This window comes from Tachypleus tridentatus, chromosome 2 (genome assembly GCF_004210375.1).
Source record: "Tachypleus tridentatus isolate NWPU-2018 chromosome 2, ASM421037v1, whole genome shotgun sequence".
Taxonomy (NCBI): Eukaryota; Metazoa; Arthropoda; class Merostomata; order Xiphosura; family Limulidae; genus Tachypleus; species Tachypleus tridentatus.
In genome coordinates, this window is record NC_134826.1 from 74,793,203 (window position 1) to 74,806,539 (window position 13,337).

General features: G+C 31.8%; 1 protein-coding gene across 12 annotated transcripts in view; it reads right to left on the minus strand.

Moving 5' to 3' along the window:
* LOC143244252 (exonuclease mut-7 homolog) overlaps window positions 1–12,866 on the minus strand; it is a 68,267-nt gene extending 55,401 nt beyond the window's left edge. For 5 of the 12 annotated variants that reach the window (XR_013024988.1, XR_013024987.1, XM_076488578.1 and 2 more), the window contains exons 1-6: window positions 12,684–12,851; window positions 10,159–10,613; window positions 9,355–9,408; window positions 6,158–6,297; window positions 4,699–4,796; window positions 1,186–1,259 (exon numbers count right to left, since the gene is read on the minus strand). Coding sequence is in view for 9 of the 12 variants with exons in the window: in XM_076488578.1 (XP_076344693.1) it covers window positions 1,186–1,259; window positions 4,699–4,796; window positions 6,158–6,297; window positions 9,355–9,408; window positions 10,159–10,596 (804 nt within the window). In the remaining 3 variants the exon portion in view is untranslated. Of the gene's footprint in view, window positions 1–1,185; window positions 1,260–4,698; window positions 4,797–6,157; window positions 6,298–9,354; window positions 9,409–10,158; window positions 10,614–11,730 lie in introns of all 12 variants that reach the window. The other 7 variants (XR_013024989.1, XM_076488579.1, XM_076488573.1 and 4 more) reach the window with 5 other exon arrangements.
* Window positions 12,867–13,337: the final 471 nt, after the last annotated feature.

Here is a 13,337-nt window from a genome sequence, read left to right on the forward strand (position 1 = left end):
CAGCTCCTCTAATGACCTCTTTATTTTCCAGTATGGTGCAGACTGTAGACTTCGCCATACCAAACTGGGTAAAACACATGAACACCACTCTCATACTTCGCTATGAGATCTTTTTTCACCTCTATTGTGGCTCTAACAACTTTTCTTTTTGGTTTGCTGCTTTCATTATCCTTCTTTGACCCCATGGTAGCTTATTTAATCAGAATATTTAGAAAAACAAAAAGAAAAATGGGAACGTTCATAGCATATTTTAGCGGGGGTGTAGACTGAGCAACAAGTGCAGGTAAAATGTTTTTGACAAGCTTGACGTGGGCGAAAATGGTCGTTCGGTCATCAGTTGAGTTATTTCGGGGGTTCAGGAACCGAGTTTATGTTCGACAACTGAGACATTTTTTTTGAGAATTGCTCGAGAAGGGAGTTGTTTGAGAACCGAGGTACCACTGTATTCCTTAAGACACCTGACTACACCCCACTATAAATGTACACTCTCTTCACTACAATATTTCTATAAAATGTACCTTAAGACACCTATCTATATCCTAGTGTAAAACAACACTCACTTCAAAACATTATTTCTAAAAAGTGTACCTAAAGACACCTGTCTATATCCTACTATAAATGTAAACTCACTTCAGTACATTATTTTCACAAAATGTAAATTACAACATGTCTATATCCCACTATAAAAGAACATTCACTTGAATACATTACTTCTAAAAAATGTACCAAACGACACGACTATATCCTACTATAAAAGTACAGTCACTTCAATACATTATTTCTGTAAAATGTATCTTAAGACTCCAGTCTATATACTACTATAAAAGAAAACTCTCTTCAGTACATTATTTTTATAAAATGTTCATAAGGACACCTGTCTATATCCTACTATAAATGTACACTCACTTCAGTACATTTTTCTACAAAATGTACCTTAAGACACCTATATATATATCCTACTATAAAAGAACAGTCTTTTCAGTACATCATTTCTATAAAACATACCTAAAGACACCTGTCTATATCCTACTATAAATGTACTCACTTCAGAACATTATTTCTAAAAAATGTATCTAAAGACACCTGTCTATATCCTACTATAAAAGTACAGTCACTTCAGTACATTATTTCTATAAAATGTACCCAAAAACACCTGTGTATATCCTGCTTTAAAAATATACTTACTTCTATATATTTTTTGTACAAAATATACCTAAAGGCACCAGCACTCCGTCTCTGACACAAGTTTGGACATTTTTCTGAGGATATAAAAAAACAACTCATTACCATCAAGCCTGAATTTATAATGTCTATGTGCTTGTTAATTCAAATCATAGAAAACCTAAAAAAACTTAATATGAAAATAAATCAATTTCAGTACTTCTTTTCTCGTTATAATCCTGCTAATTTTTTTAAAACCAATATATCTTAGAAAACGTACAAGATCACTTGAAAAACAAATATGTTTATTAATTATTAGAACTACTAATCACAGGTGTCTGTTTTAAAGCTGTTTTTGAAAGTGTGATTGTTTGTTTGTTAGTCAGAGTTCAAAAATGGTTATAAAATTCACATTTAAGATGCAATCAAACAATATGATGTTTTTGTTTTCTCTTGTTTATAAAAACCATGTGATAATGTTTGAATAGTACATACACACACTCACACAATGATGTCACACACAAAAAATTCAATCTTTGAATTTATATAATATACATCACTTAAACAGAACTCGTATTAATAAACAGACATACATACATACCAACAAAACATTATATACACAACAGCACATTTTAAAATTGGAAAAACCATTTAGGTGAGCCACAGAAGGGAGGGGGAGGTATTTAACAATTCCATTGAAACACCCTGAATGTATGAGGCTTAAGAGAAGTGCTATTTTAAACAATGAATGCTTTTTACAGCCTCACTAACTTTCTATTGAAGTTGAAAATGGGTAATTATTTTCTAATCCTCAATAAAACTGTTCAACAACTACTTCTATTTAGGTCAATAAACTACAATGTCCCATAGCTACTAGTTAGCTATTTCTACCACTTAAAGGCTCACCCCTAAGGAATCTTGAAGAAATTAAATGCCATAATCCTTGGTGCCTGTCCACAAGTTCACCTTACATTTGTAAGCTTAAACCTTATACTTAGAATTCTAAAGTTGTTCAAGTTTAAAGATGTGATATGGTCTCATTCCCCAGTGCATTAAAAGTAATCGAGAAAGCTGAAAAATAGACTATAGTACAGGTGAGGAAGACCCTTCCAATCCTTCAAAACAAGCTGTGACTGAATGATCAGCGATGCATTACTGAGCTTTTACCATTAATGTTAACTTCCAATAAGAGCATGCTATGTAGTTAAGAGTATAAAAGGCCTCATTTTCATTGTGTACACACACACACATCTTATTTGTGTTTGCATGCATATAAATATATTAATTATCTAGTACAGTTATTGCTAATAGGTGATTTAAATCAGCACTATTAACCAATACAGAAACTATAATCATTCAATGCATTTCTGTTTCTTGTTTTTCACCTATAGTCATAACAGATTAAAACTTGTGGTAATAGCACCAAAAAGCTTTGGGGATATGCCATCTATCAAGCAAAATTCAAAATGCCAAAGTTGAACAAGTTGACCAGCACGGAAAATCAAAATAAGGGTGAAGAGGTAAGTAAGTGTTTAAACACACAATGTCTCAACACTTACTGCCTTTTGTTATCAGCAGCCAGATAAGTTATTTAAATTTTAAAAGTATAAACAGAGCCACCCAAAATTACTACAGAACACCCAACCATCACCCTCAGAAAGATCTTAAGAAATGAAAGTAAGAAAACTTACTTATAAACTATCAAAAATTTGTGTGAATGTATTTGTATAGAATCTAAATACTCAACAATCAAATAAAACAAAAAATCAAAATGAAATACTGCTTTAAAAACAGCAAATCCAAACTTCTGACTAATCATATTTTCTATTAAGCAAAAATGCACAAATCAAAAGGATCCCCAGGGTGCACACTATAATGTGAAATATTAAATATATCCTAGGTTTTGGAGGTAACAACAGAAATAAGACCCACGCTGTGGTGGGGATACACCACCTCTCAGTCTTAGACTCTGTTTTCCAGTCTCATATGAAGAAATTTATTAATAATATTAATTAAATAATAAAAAGAAATAGAAATTAGGAGAGCGAGATATGCGTGTTCAATCCTACAACAGAAATAAGACCCGCACTGTGGTGAGGATATAGCATCTATCAGTCTTAAACTCCGTTTTCCAGTCTCATTAATATTAATATTAATTAAATAATAAAATAATCAGAAAGAAATATAAATTAGGAGAGCAAGATGTGTGCGTTCAAGCCCATAACATCCCACATCTTTATCACTCACTGCCTGCAGACAGTTGTGGGAAGGTGACTGCTCTCTAAAAGAAAAAAAACAACAGAAGTAACAGTAATTAGGTACTTTTACTTGGGGGTAATAAAGATAAATTTACCTCCTGAAGTTGATATTCCAGCCCCTATTATGGTAATAAGGCACTAATTAGTAGCCCACTAGACAAATTATACCAGTATAGAGGGTCCCAACCATTGCCCATAAAGTCCAATTTTCAGACTCTAAAGCCCTTATATGTGATACGATGTTTCTCCACATAAAGTAGTGCCAAGTTGTTTAAATGACCTTATTAACAACTAAAAACACTAATTATATATATTCAGTAAAATGTCTTCAACTTTTACTTCTTTATATTTAGTTAATACATTCTTAACTTTATGTATACATATTGAGAAAGAGAGAGATAGAAATAAATTTATTAAATATTAAAATTAATGGCAAAAACATCATTGTTGACTTCCTAGAAACAGATTTCTCAAATACAAATGTCATTAGTAAAAGGCATGTTTGTTTATTGTCTAGGAAAACGTTTATTGAATTGTACTACCATTGATGAAAGGCCTGTATGTTTATATTTATGAACTGGTTTATTAAACAACAGGACTAGTGTTAAACTTCTTTTTAGTTATTCTATAAAGATAGGATTATTAAAAATCTATAACTACTAATAAAAAGGCCTATGTGCTGGTTCTCTAGGAAACATTTTATTATATATCATGATTACTGATAAAAGGCCTGTTTGTTCAATATCTAGAGTTAGGTTTTTTAATTCTAAGAGAATTGCTAAAATGTTTTTGTTAGTTTAATATAGAAATTTCTATTTGCAAGAAGCCTGCTTGCTATTTATTATACAGAGTTACTGGTAAAAGTCCTGTTTTCTATTCACCTAGGGGTAGGTTTATTAAATACTGTGCATACCAGTAAAAATGTCTGTTAGTTCAGTGTGTGGAAGCAGGTTTATGTACACACACAAAAAGGATAAAAGATGTAACAACTCACTATGGTAGACTCAGTAAAACTATATATAAATTGTTTATACTAATGCAATAGCTGACACAGCTCTGTTAGAAGTATATAACCATGACAGAACTGCTTGACAGCCAAGATTTAGCATTATGAAAACAATAACAAAACAATCTAGCAAGAAAAGTACAACAGCTGTTATAGAACAGTGTGAAAGTATGAAGACAAATATGACAGTTAGATGAAACAATAAGTGCAACATAGGGTGACAAAATGGGTGTGTATATATATATACATAAAGATGCTAAATATAATACTCACCAACAGGTATGCCATATAATTTTACCAAACGACCTAGTAATTTTCCAAAAGATTTTGGCCGCAGTTTTTCTTTTCTGACAGAATGTACCTTCAAATTGCTAGAGCAGAGCAAAAGGAGAAAAGTAAATTATCATGTTTTTTTCTCAAGTGAAACAACATTCAATACCGATAATATTCTCCTTACAGGTTTGTTATTAATTCTAAGGATCAAATATATTAAATAAAATCAGCAACTGTGTTAATTAGTCTGTGAAGTTTTAGTTCAAATTAAACACAGATTTCTTTAAACATAAAAATCCATTATTCTATTCATTTTAAAATATCTACACTGACAATGTTCATGTATAAAAATACAAGTGAGATGGAAGAAAAAAATAATTTCATTTTTCAGATATTCAGGTAAAAAATATCTTCGCCACATCTGTTCACCATAAGAAAACATTCATTAGCTTATACACCCATTCCAACAGTTCCAATTGTAACCTTGTTCTAAGTCTTCTAAACAGAGCATATAATACCTTCACTCAGAAATTTCATAACATATCACAAAATAACAATTGTCCCTTTTATTTTTTACACTCCATCACACAAACATTTTAACAACTGGAACAAAACCTTCTAAATAAAGCCATAAGTCTAAAAATATCTAGTAGTTCTTATCACTCCTTTCATGGACAAACAAAGTTTCAAACTTAAGTCTCAAATTCAAAAAATGACCATAAATTACTATCTAAAAACTAAGCTACATTTAGTATTGAATACAACATTCAGAACTAAAAACAAGTTTAAAACCATACACACTCTACCATTTCTATGCACTTATGGATCACATGCAAATATATTTGTGACAGCTGTAAAGCTACCTATATTGATAAAACTACATGTACACAAACACACATGAATCTCAGCTAACTATTCCTGAATCTCACACTCAATTACACAGTGAGAATAACAATCACCTCATAATCCTTAAAAATATAAAATTATCATGTCCAGAAACACAAATTACAAACTCTTTATCAAAGAAAGCCTCTTCACTTTCAACAATCACCACCACTAAATAATGACATCAACTCCTTGTTTTCATTAATTTCATAAATTCTAGATCATCAGTGTTTTTATTTGAAAATTATAATTCTTTCCACTTTAAAGATCCAAGGTTGATTACTTATATTTGAATATTTTTATAATGTTATTAAGCATGTAATTCACATTTTATAGTACATTCCATTATACTGTTACTGCTTAAAACTGTTCTTTCTAAACTTCTGATTGTTTAGAAAACTACTTGTTTAATAGCTGATATTGTTTTTTAGTTAGAATATTAAGAACTAACTTTTGAAGTATTAATGTTGATGATGGAATTTGAAGCAATTCTGAAACACCTTTAATTAAAGATGTGTTTTGATATTGTAAAACCTCAATACATTCTGATAAAGAGATCATGAAAGCTACTTACGTTATTAAATTCTCAATCTCTGCAGGCTTTGAGAAGACAGAATCTAAAAATAAAACCAGTTGTAACTGAAGTTCAGGTTGATTTTGAAGATAAAATTCCACAAGATGCACTTTATCTTGGAGAATCAATGGTATAACAATCTGTGGACACAAAGTGTACATGTTATGAATAAAATTAAGTTAAAGTATAATAAAGGTCTATATTCATGCTCATGAAATACTGAAAGTTATAATTTTCCTATATCAAATATGTATTTCTGATAAGCACTTACCTTCTCTCACATAAATAGCTATTATTATTCTGTGCTGCCTTCTATATGCAAATATTTTTTATGCATTCCATAAGACATCTATCTCCACCTTATTAGAATTGAATGATTCCAATGTGCCTCTCATCCAAATAATCATGCATCAACTCTCCATTAGTAAGTGTGTGACACACATTTCTGATAAATGTAACTCCCTATATTCAATTCTATGAAAGTGTAAGTTTTGGAAGAAGACAGAAGCAATGGTTTACAGTGTAAAGTATGAAATAAGATAAATACCTATCAAAAATACATTTTCAATGTAAAAAAATTATAATTTCTGATATGGTACATTAACTCTGCTCAAATAAATAAATAGCAAAAATTCCACAGTGAATAGGTAGATAGTCTGGTGAGAGAAAAAAGAAAGAATCATCCTTCAAAAGCATCTGAAAAACACTACCCAAGATTAGACAGTCAAATTCTAAGATATCATGAGGAGAACTGCACCACCTATGACACAAGCAGTTCTGGATCAAGACAATCGTAGGGCCTACGCACCTTCTGTTCGCAGGCCCTACTAGCCATACAAGTTAAACCAAAAGTTAAATAAGTTATAGATGTATAAATTATTAATTCTGTTTTAAAATTTTTTAGGCCTTAGGCGTTGTTCATATTGTGTCTAAGAAATAATCCCGCCCTGGAAAAAAGCATATTCTTCACCCATCATAGAAAGACATATCCAACTGAAAAAAAAATATGACTGGAAAGTGATCCAAGCCATGTAATATTTATGAAACTCTATCCAAGAAATTATAAAAGTGGGTAAAATGAAAAGGATGTGTCCCTAAGTCCATCCAAAACCAAGCCCGCCTGAAACTGACATCCACAAAGTATGGAATGAGGGATCCCAATCAAAGGGTGAACTGTAATTTTGATGTCACTTCCATTTGTTTTTATGTTTAATATTGGAAGATATTATGTTATCTACACCAGTAGAACACCACTGCCCTATTATCAACTAATGGGTTTTATAACCATTCCAATCTTTGTGTTTGTTTTTCATTAACCTATTCAGGAAGATGCCTCCATGGCCTCCAACCCCAGTGGAAAGTGGCAAGAACTCTTAATGTGTTGGCTCCCACACAAACCAATAGTGGGTCATGATAGTCTTCCAGTAAAATCCATACAACCCACCAGTGTATTGTGCTCTATTTTCTTTTGAAAAGGCCATTTATTGGCTGGGACACAATGACTATATAAACACTCTTCCTAAAAAAAGTAACTGTAAAATGACTAGTGGGACCCTGAAAAGTATTGGCAAAATAGGCTTGGGAGCCAACATGTTAAATCCCACTAGAAGAAAAGGGTGGTAAAACATGGTGGTCAGTCTGGAAGAATGACAACAGCTTAGCAAATGCAATATGTGATGAAAAAAACCATTTATAAAAGTAAACCATATCAATTACAAGGCATGGCAGGATGGGCAGCTATACCCTTCTGTTCTACCCATGTAGTCCATGGTTGGATACAATCTGAAACAGACAAACTTATGAAGCAATTCTATCATGGGGATAAACCTACAAGCGATCTTTTTGAATATCCAGTTTCTGTAGTGTGCACTGAGTGGCCATGGAATCATAATAATCAAGTCAGTATGACTTGAAAGTGCACTTTTTAACAGTTTAAGAACACTTGGTCAGACATCATTTGCCACAGAATGGGATCCAAACAATAAAAATTAAGACAAGAGAAAAAAGCCCCTGAAAAGGAAATTAAGAAAAAATTACCCAGTTAAAGTCTCACAGAATGCTGATATTATAGAATGGTTACAGGAAGAAGACAATAACCCAAAAAGGAAGAAAACCATGATCCAAGGAAAAGAGTGATACACTCATATCTCACAAGTAGTCCAAATGCCCAATTGAGGAAATACAAAAAAAAAAACAAAGATGAAAAGCTAATGATAAGGTGTCCAAATGGGTAAGGATACAATTGGAAAATAATATAGGAAGAAGATAACAAAGAGAAAAAGCCACAAAAGATAACAAACAGAGGAAGGCTGCCAAGGAATAAGAAGCAGGAACATGCACCATGGAATAAAGCTGAATGGGCAATATAAAAGAGAAGAGCATGTAGAGGACATAGAATTATATCCAGATCAGGACAACCATAATGATATGAAACATAATGAAGGGAAAGTAGTTAAGTAGAGGAGTTATCATCACAAGCTGATGAAGTGTTAGGGAGGAAAAACAATTGCAGGGAAGGGAGAAAATATGAATAACAATAATAGAGAGTACATGAAACCCTGATGGCAAATAAACATCCACAGATGAATATGAAAAGGAAAGAAGATATAAGAGAACGTAAAAGAAGGAGCAACACAAATTGGTTCAAACATTAGCAAAGTGAGGCACTGCACCATCTCAAATATCAGCCCATTGTGGTGATTGAAAAATATCAAAAAAGAAGCATATTCATAGTTAAAGTGTAGAAGAGGTAATTACCTGTGGAATTGGGAAAAATGAAAAATATGGAACAGGCTTACCCCAAAATCTGAGACCAAGGAGACAGAAAAACCCCAATTCAAAAGTCAATAGAGGAAATGGACTTTGGAAATTAAACTGTTTAAATCACGGTTCACAAGTAGAGCACTAAAAAACATCTGAACATTAGTACTTCCAAACAAGAACTGAGAGTTCAACAAAAATAAATACATGGGTCAGGAAAGTATGATGTACTTTTATTTGTAGAAGACTGACAAATGATGATTTGCATGACACATACAGTAGAATTTGTCAGTCCCAACTGAGGGGAGATTCAAGACTTTTGGCATGGTTGTGCTTGAAAATATTTTTTCCATATAAAGAGCAACACTGAAGGAGAATAGATATTTATGTGAGTAGAGGCTAGTAATGTATTGGAATACATCTGTGAAAGACCTTACCTCTTCTAACTTGAAGTGGTGATGAAGCTGTAGTGCACCAACATAAAGACAAGCCTGAAAATACAATATAAAACCAAGTTCTTAGAAATGACATTTTCTGGTTTTATCTCTCTAATCAAAATAATATATTGAAAATATTTTAGTTCCTGCAGTTGTCTGGTCAATAATCACATACTATATATATGTAACAATATTACTGCAACTTTTCAAAACAAGACACTATCAGTTGTTATCATGATGTATGTATACTACACATCCTTTATATGCCATGACATAGCACATCTGTAAAATCTGATATAAAGCTTGTGGAAATAAATAAAATGAAATTAACATATATACAGAGATAATATTTAAACCTTAACACAATGAAATCACTTAGGATGTTTTTGTAAAAACTGCAGATTTTTAACAAGAAATACACTGAAAACATCTGATTGATTCATCTCTATTAATGATAAACACCATTTTCAAAATATCTTGTTAACTCATTTGGATTAACAATAAACACTATTTTCAACATATCTTGTTAATTCATATTGGCCTTTTTTTATAATGCGTACCACATGTAAAAGAAATGCTAGCATTAAACTGCCCTACATAAGTTACTTTACTGTCACATGTAAAACTATTCTGAACAAATAAAAAATGTTGAGAAAGTTTTTGGTGTAAGTTAGCCCATAAAGGCTCCAAAAATATGCAAAATAAGAGCTACACAAATTTGGCAAAAGTCAATGAATTAAAATATTTCTAGGTTTACTGTTAATTCATAGTTAAATAGTAAGTGTAATTATTCTCCATACTAACCTCATTAAAAGCTTGCTTCAAAATTAGAGATTTTACAGTACTGATAAACATGTCTCCATCTTCTGCAAGTCTATAAATATCACAAACAATTCTGACCATGTTTGTGTTCTTCTGTAATAGAATAGCTTTTAAGACAGTAGATTTGATATCTTGATTTAAGCATGACAAATGCTTGTCCCCAGACGTTTTTAGCCAATCTCCAAACTCTCTCATTACAGTGTAAGCTAAACTTGATGATTTTGGTTTCAGAAAATCTGAAGAGTTTTGAAACAACTCTAAAGATAACTGATAACAATTGTCTGCATTCTCAAAGCACTGTCTTAAGAAAACCACAAGTTGCTCAGACCTCCTCTGTCTTCCATCACTCCACATTTTGTGCATTACTTCTACCTGCTCTTGTATTTCCCTTATATTATTGTTATCCATTGATGAAGTCATTTTTCCTTAACAGAAAACTAACATAAAGAGAAAACAAACACAAACTTATGCACAAGAATAAGAAACAAGTCATTAACAAGATATGGGTCTTCACACAATTTACTTTTAAAATTGTTCAACCAGGAATATTTCAGTGTAAACAATTTTAAAACCTGTACAAAAAGTCACTAAGCCAACTTATCATTATAACATAAATTAGTTATACACCAAGTGTAGAGTCATGTAATGGCTAAAAAGAATATCATATACACTGGACAAAAACAGACTTTTCAGTCTGTAGTCATACAATATATGCAAATATCTGCCTATGTACACTTTTTAATTATTTAAAACTACATGTTACATGAATTACATCATGCTGATAAATATGTGTATACAAGTTATAGTTATAACTGAAAAATTAGTGTAATTTGATAATAATTTAATTGTTAGGCTCCTTAATAGATTAAATTCAACTGATTATTTTCATGTGACTTAGAATAATAAAAAAATATTCAATAATTAGAAACAATAATATAAATTAGTTGATTATTTCCATGATATTAATAGATACAAAAATAATAATGTTGATTTTATATGATACAAACCAATATAGTAATCAATTACATTGATTAACTGAGTTATGCCTAACTCGAGTCAAAATGCTAAATATATAAGCATTAGTCAGGATTCTAGATACATAGCACCTACATTAAAGTCAGTGTGATAGATAGAAAACAGTCACAGTGCTAGAGGTGCAGTCAGGATTTTAGAGGCACTTGTATACTAGTTAGGGTGTTAAAGGTATTGCATAATAGTTATGGTGCTTAACATATATATGTATTACAGTCATGATTCTAGAGATACACCTGTGTCAGTCAGGATGCTAGTGATACCTCTATGCTAGTCAAGGTGTTAAAAGGTATTGCATACTAATCAAAGTGCTAAATACAGACATATTACACTCAGGATTCTAGATGAAAGTCAGTGTTAGAGGTATTTGTGAGAGTTTGCTAGTCAAGAGTACTAGAAATGCATGCATTCCAGTCAGTGAGACAGATCTAAATTAGAGTAGTCCACCCATATATGGTAAAAACAAAAAGGTATAAATGGAATATCCTGATGCAACTTTTCATTCCTTATGTGGAGACAGACCTCAGATTGAATGTTGAACTAAATGCATCACTATTTAAGGGTGAAGCACATTTGAAGAAATTTTCCACAAGTTTACTTCTCTGGTTTTCTTAATTTCACACTGTTTATTGGTTGGCAAACAATGACACTGTTGCATGATCTAGAAAGTTTGTGACATTACATATAGTACTTCACACACAAACTACATGTCCACTCCTTCAAATATTCTTCCTTATAAACACATTATTGTTTTTAATACCTAACAAAATAATAACATTAAAAGTAAACCTAACAGTACTGTAAAACATTGGTAGCAAATAACACAGTTGCCAGTTGCTGTACATTGTAGCCATATAATTATAGGTTCAATATATAATCAACCATGTGAATTAAATCAGAAAAACAATCTGCAAACGATCCCTTCAATATGCATCATACTTTCAATGCTTTTTATGGCTTTCAACAATAAAATGCCTTACAGATACAGCTAGGTATGTGAACATAGTTTGTTATAGACTGACATTCTCCCTTTTTTAAAGGCCAAGACAATTTAGCATCCCAAAGCTACCCCATGTCATAATCATATGATATCACTGACTCCCCGTTAAGTCATATACGGAATGGTGAAAATGGAAACGAAATTATAGAAACGAAAACAATACTTTTTTATACTAATAACAGTAATAGTATTGCTGGTTCTAAATGTTTACAAAACAACAACTTCAAACTGTATTATTATTACTAGAATACAAGTCAGTCATGTACGTCATAAATGTTCAACATAAATACATTGTAATTTATGTAACTTTTTTACGATGCACTTCAAATAGCTAAGACTAAAAGTTTTGCACAACTCAAATTGCACAGCCTAGGACTACATTTTCACACTGACAACAAAATGAATGTTTTTTGCACAATATAAACATTTACACTTTTTACACTACAGGATAAGCAATAAATGTTTTAATTTTAACTTCGTTCGCCTTTCGATACTTGTAGCTTCCAAGTTTATAAGACTTTCATCACACGAACGTAAATACTATTATAATTCGATATTTGAATATTCTTTCCAACACGGAAACATTACTTATCATTAGGCTTAGAATAGACAGATTACACATGACAAATGTACTGACATTACTGCATACGAGACTAATATGATATGTTTTTGTTGTTACAGATAGCCACACGTTTGGCATCTGAAATATATAATTTATTATGAAAGAATAATTCATAACAAGAAGTGTGGCAAGCTATATTTTTAATACTGTAATTTAAATATTTGTTAAACATAATTTAGAATAAGCTGTAGATCTTATTTAGTATAAGTTAGATTGTTCAGGTGAAATATTTGTTAACATAGACATGGAAGATGTTATGTAAAGCTCTCCAGCACGTTTGAAGGTAAATATAAATTTTGCAACCTTCCTGCTCGACATGGCTAGGTGGGTTAAGGTGTTTGAGTCATAATCTGAAAGTTGCGGGTTCGAATCCCCGTCGCACCAAACATGTTCGCCCTTTCAGCCGTATGGACGTTCTAATGTTACGGTCAATCCTACTATTCGTTGGTAAAAGAGGAGCTCAAAAGTTGGCGGTGGGTGGTGATGACTAGCTGCCTTCCCTCTAGT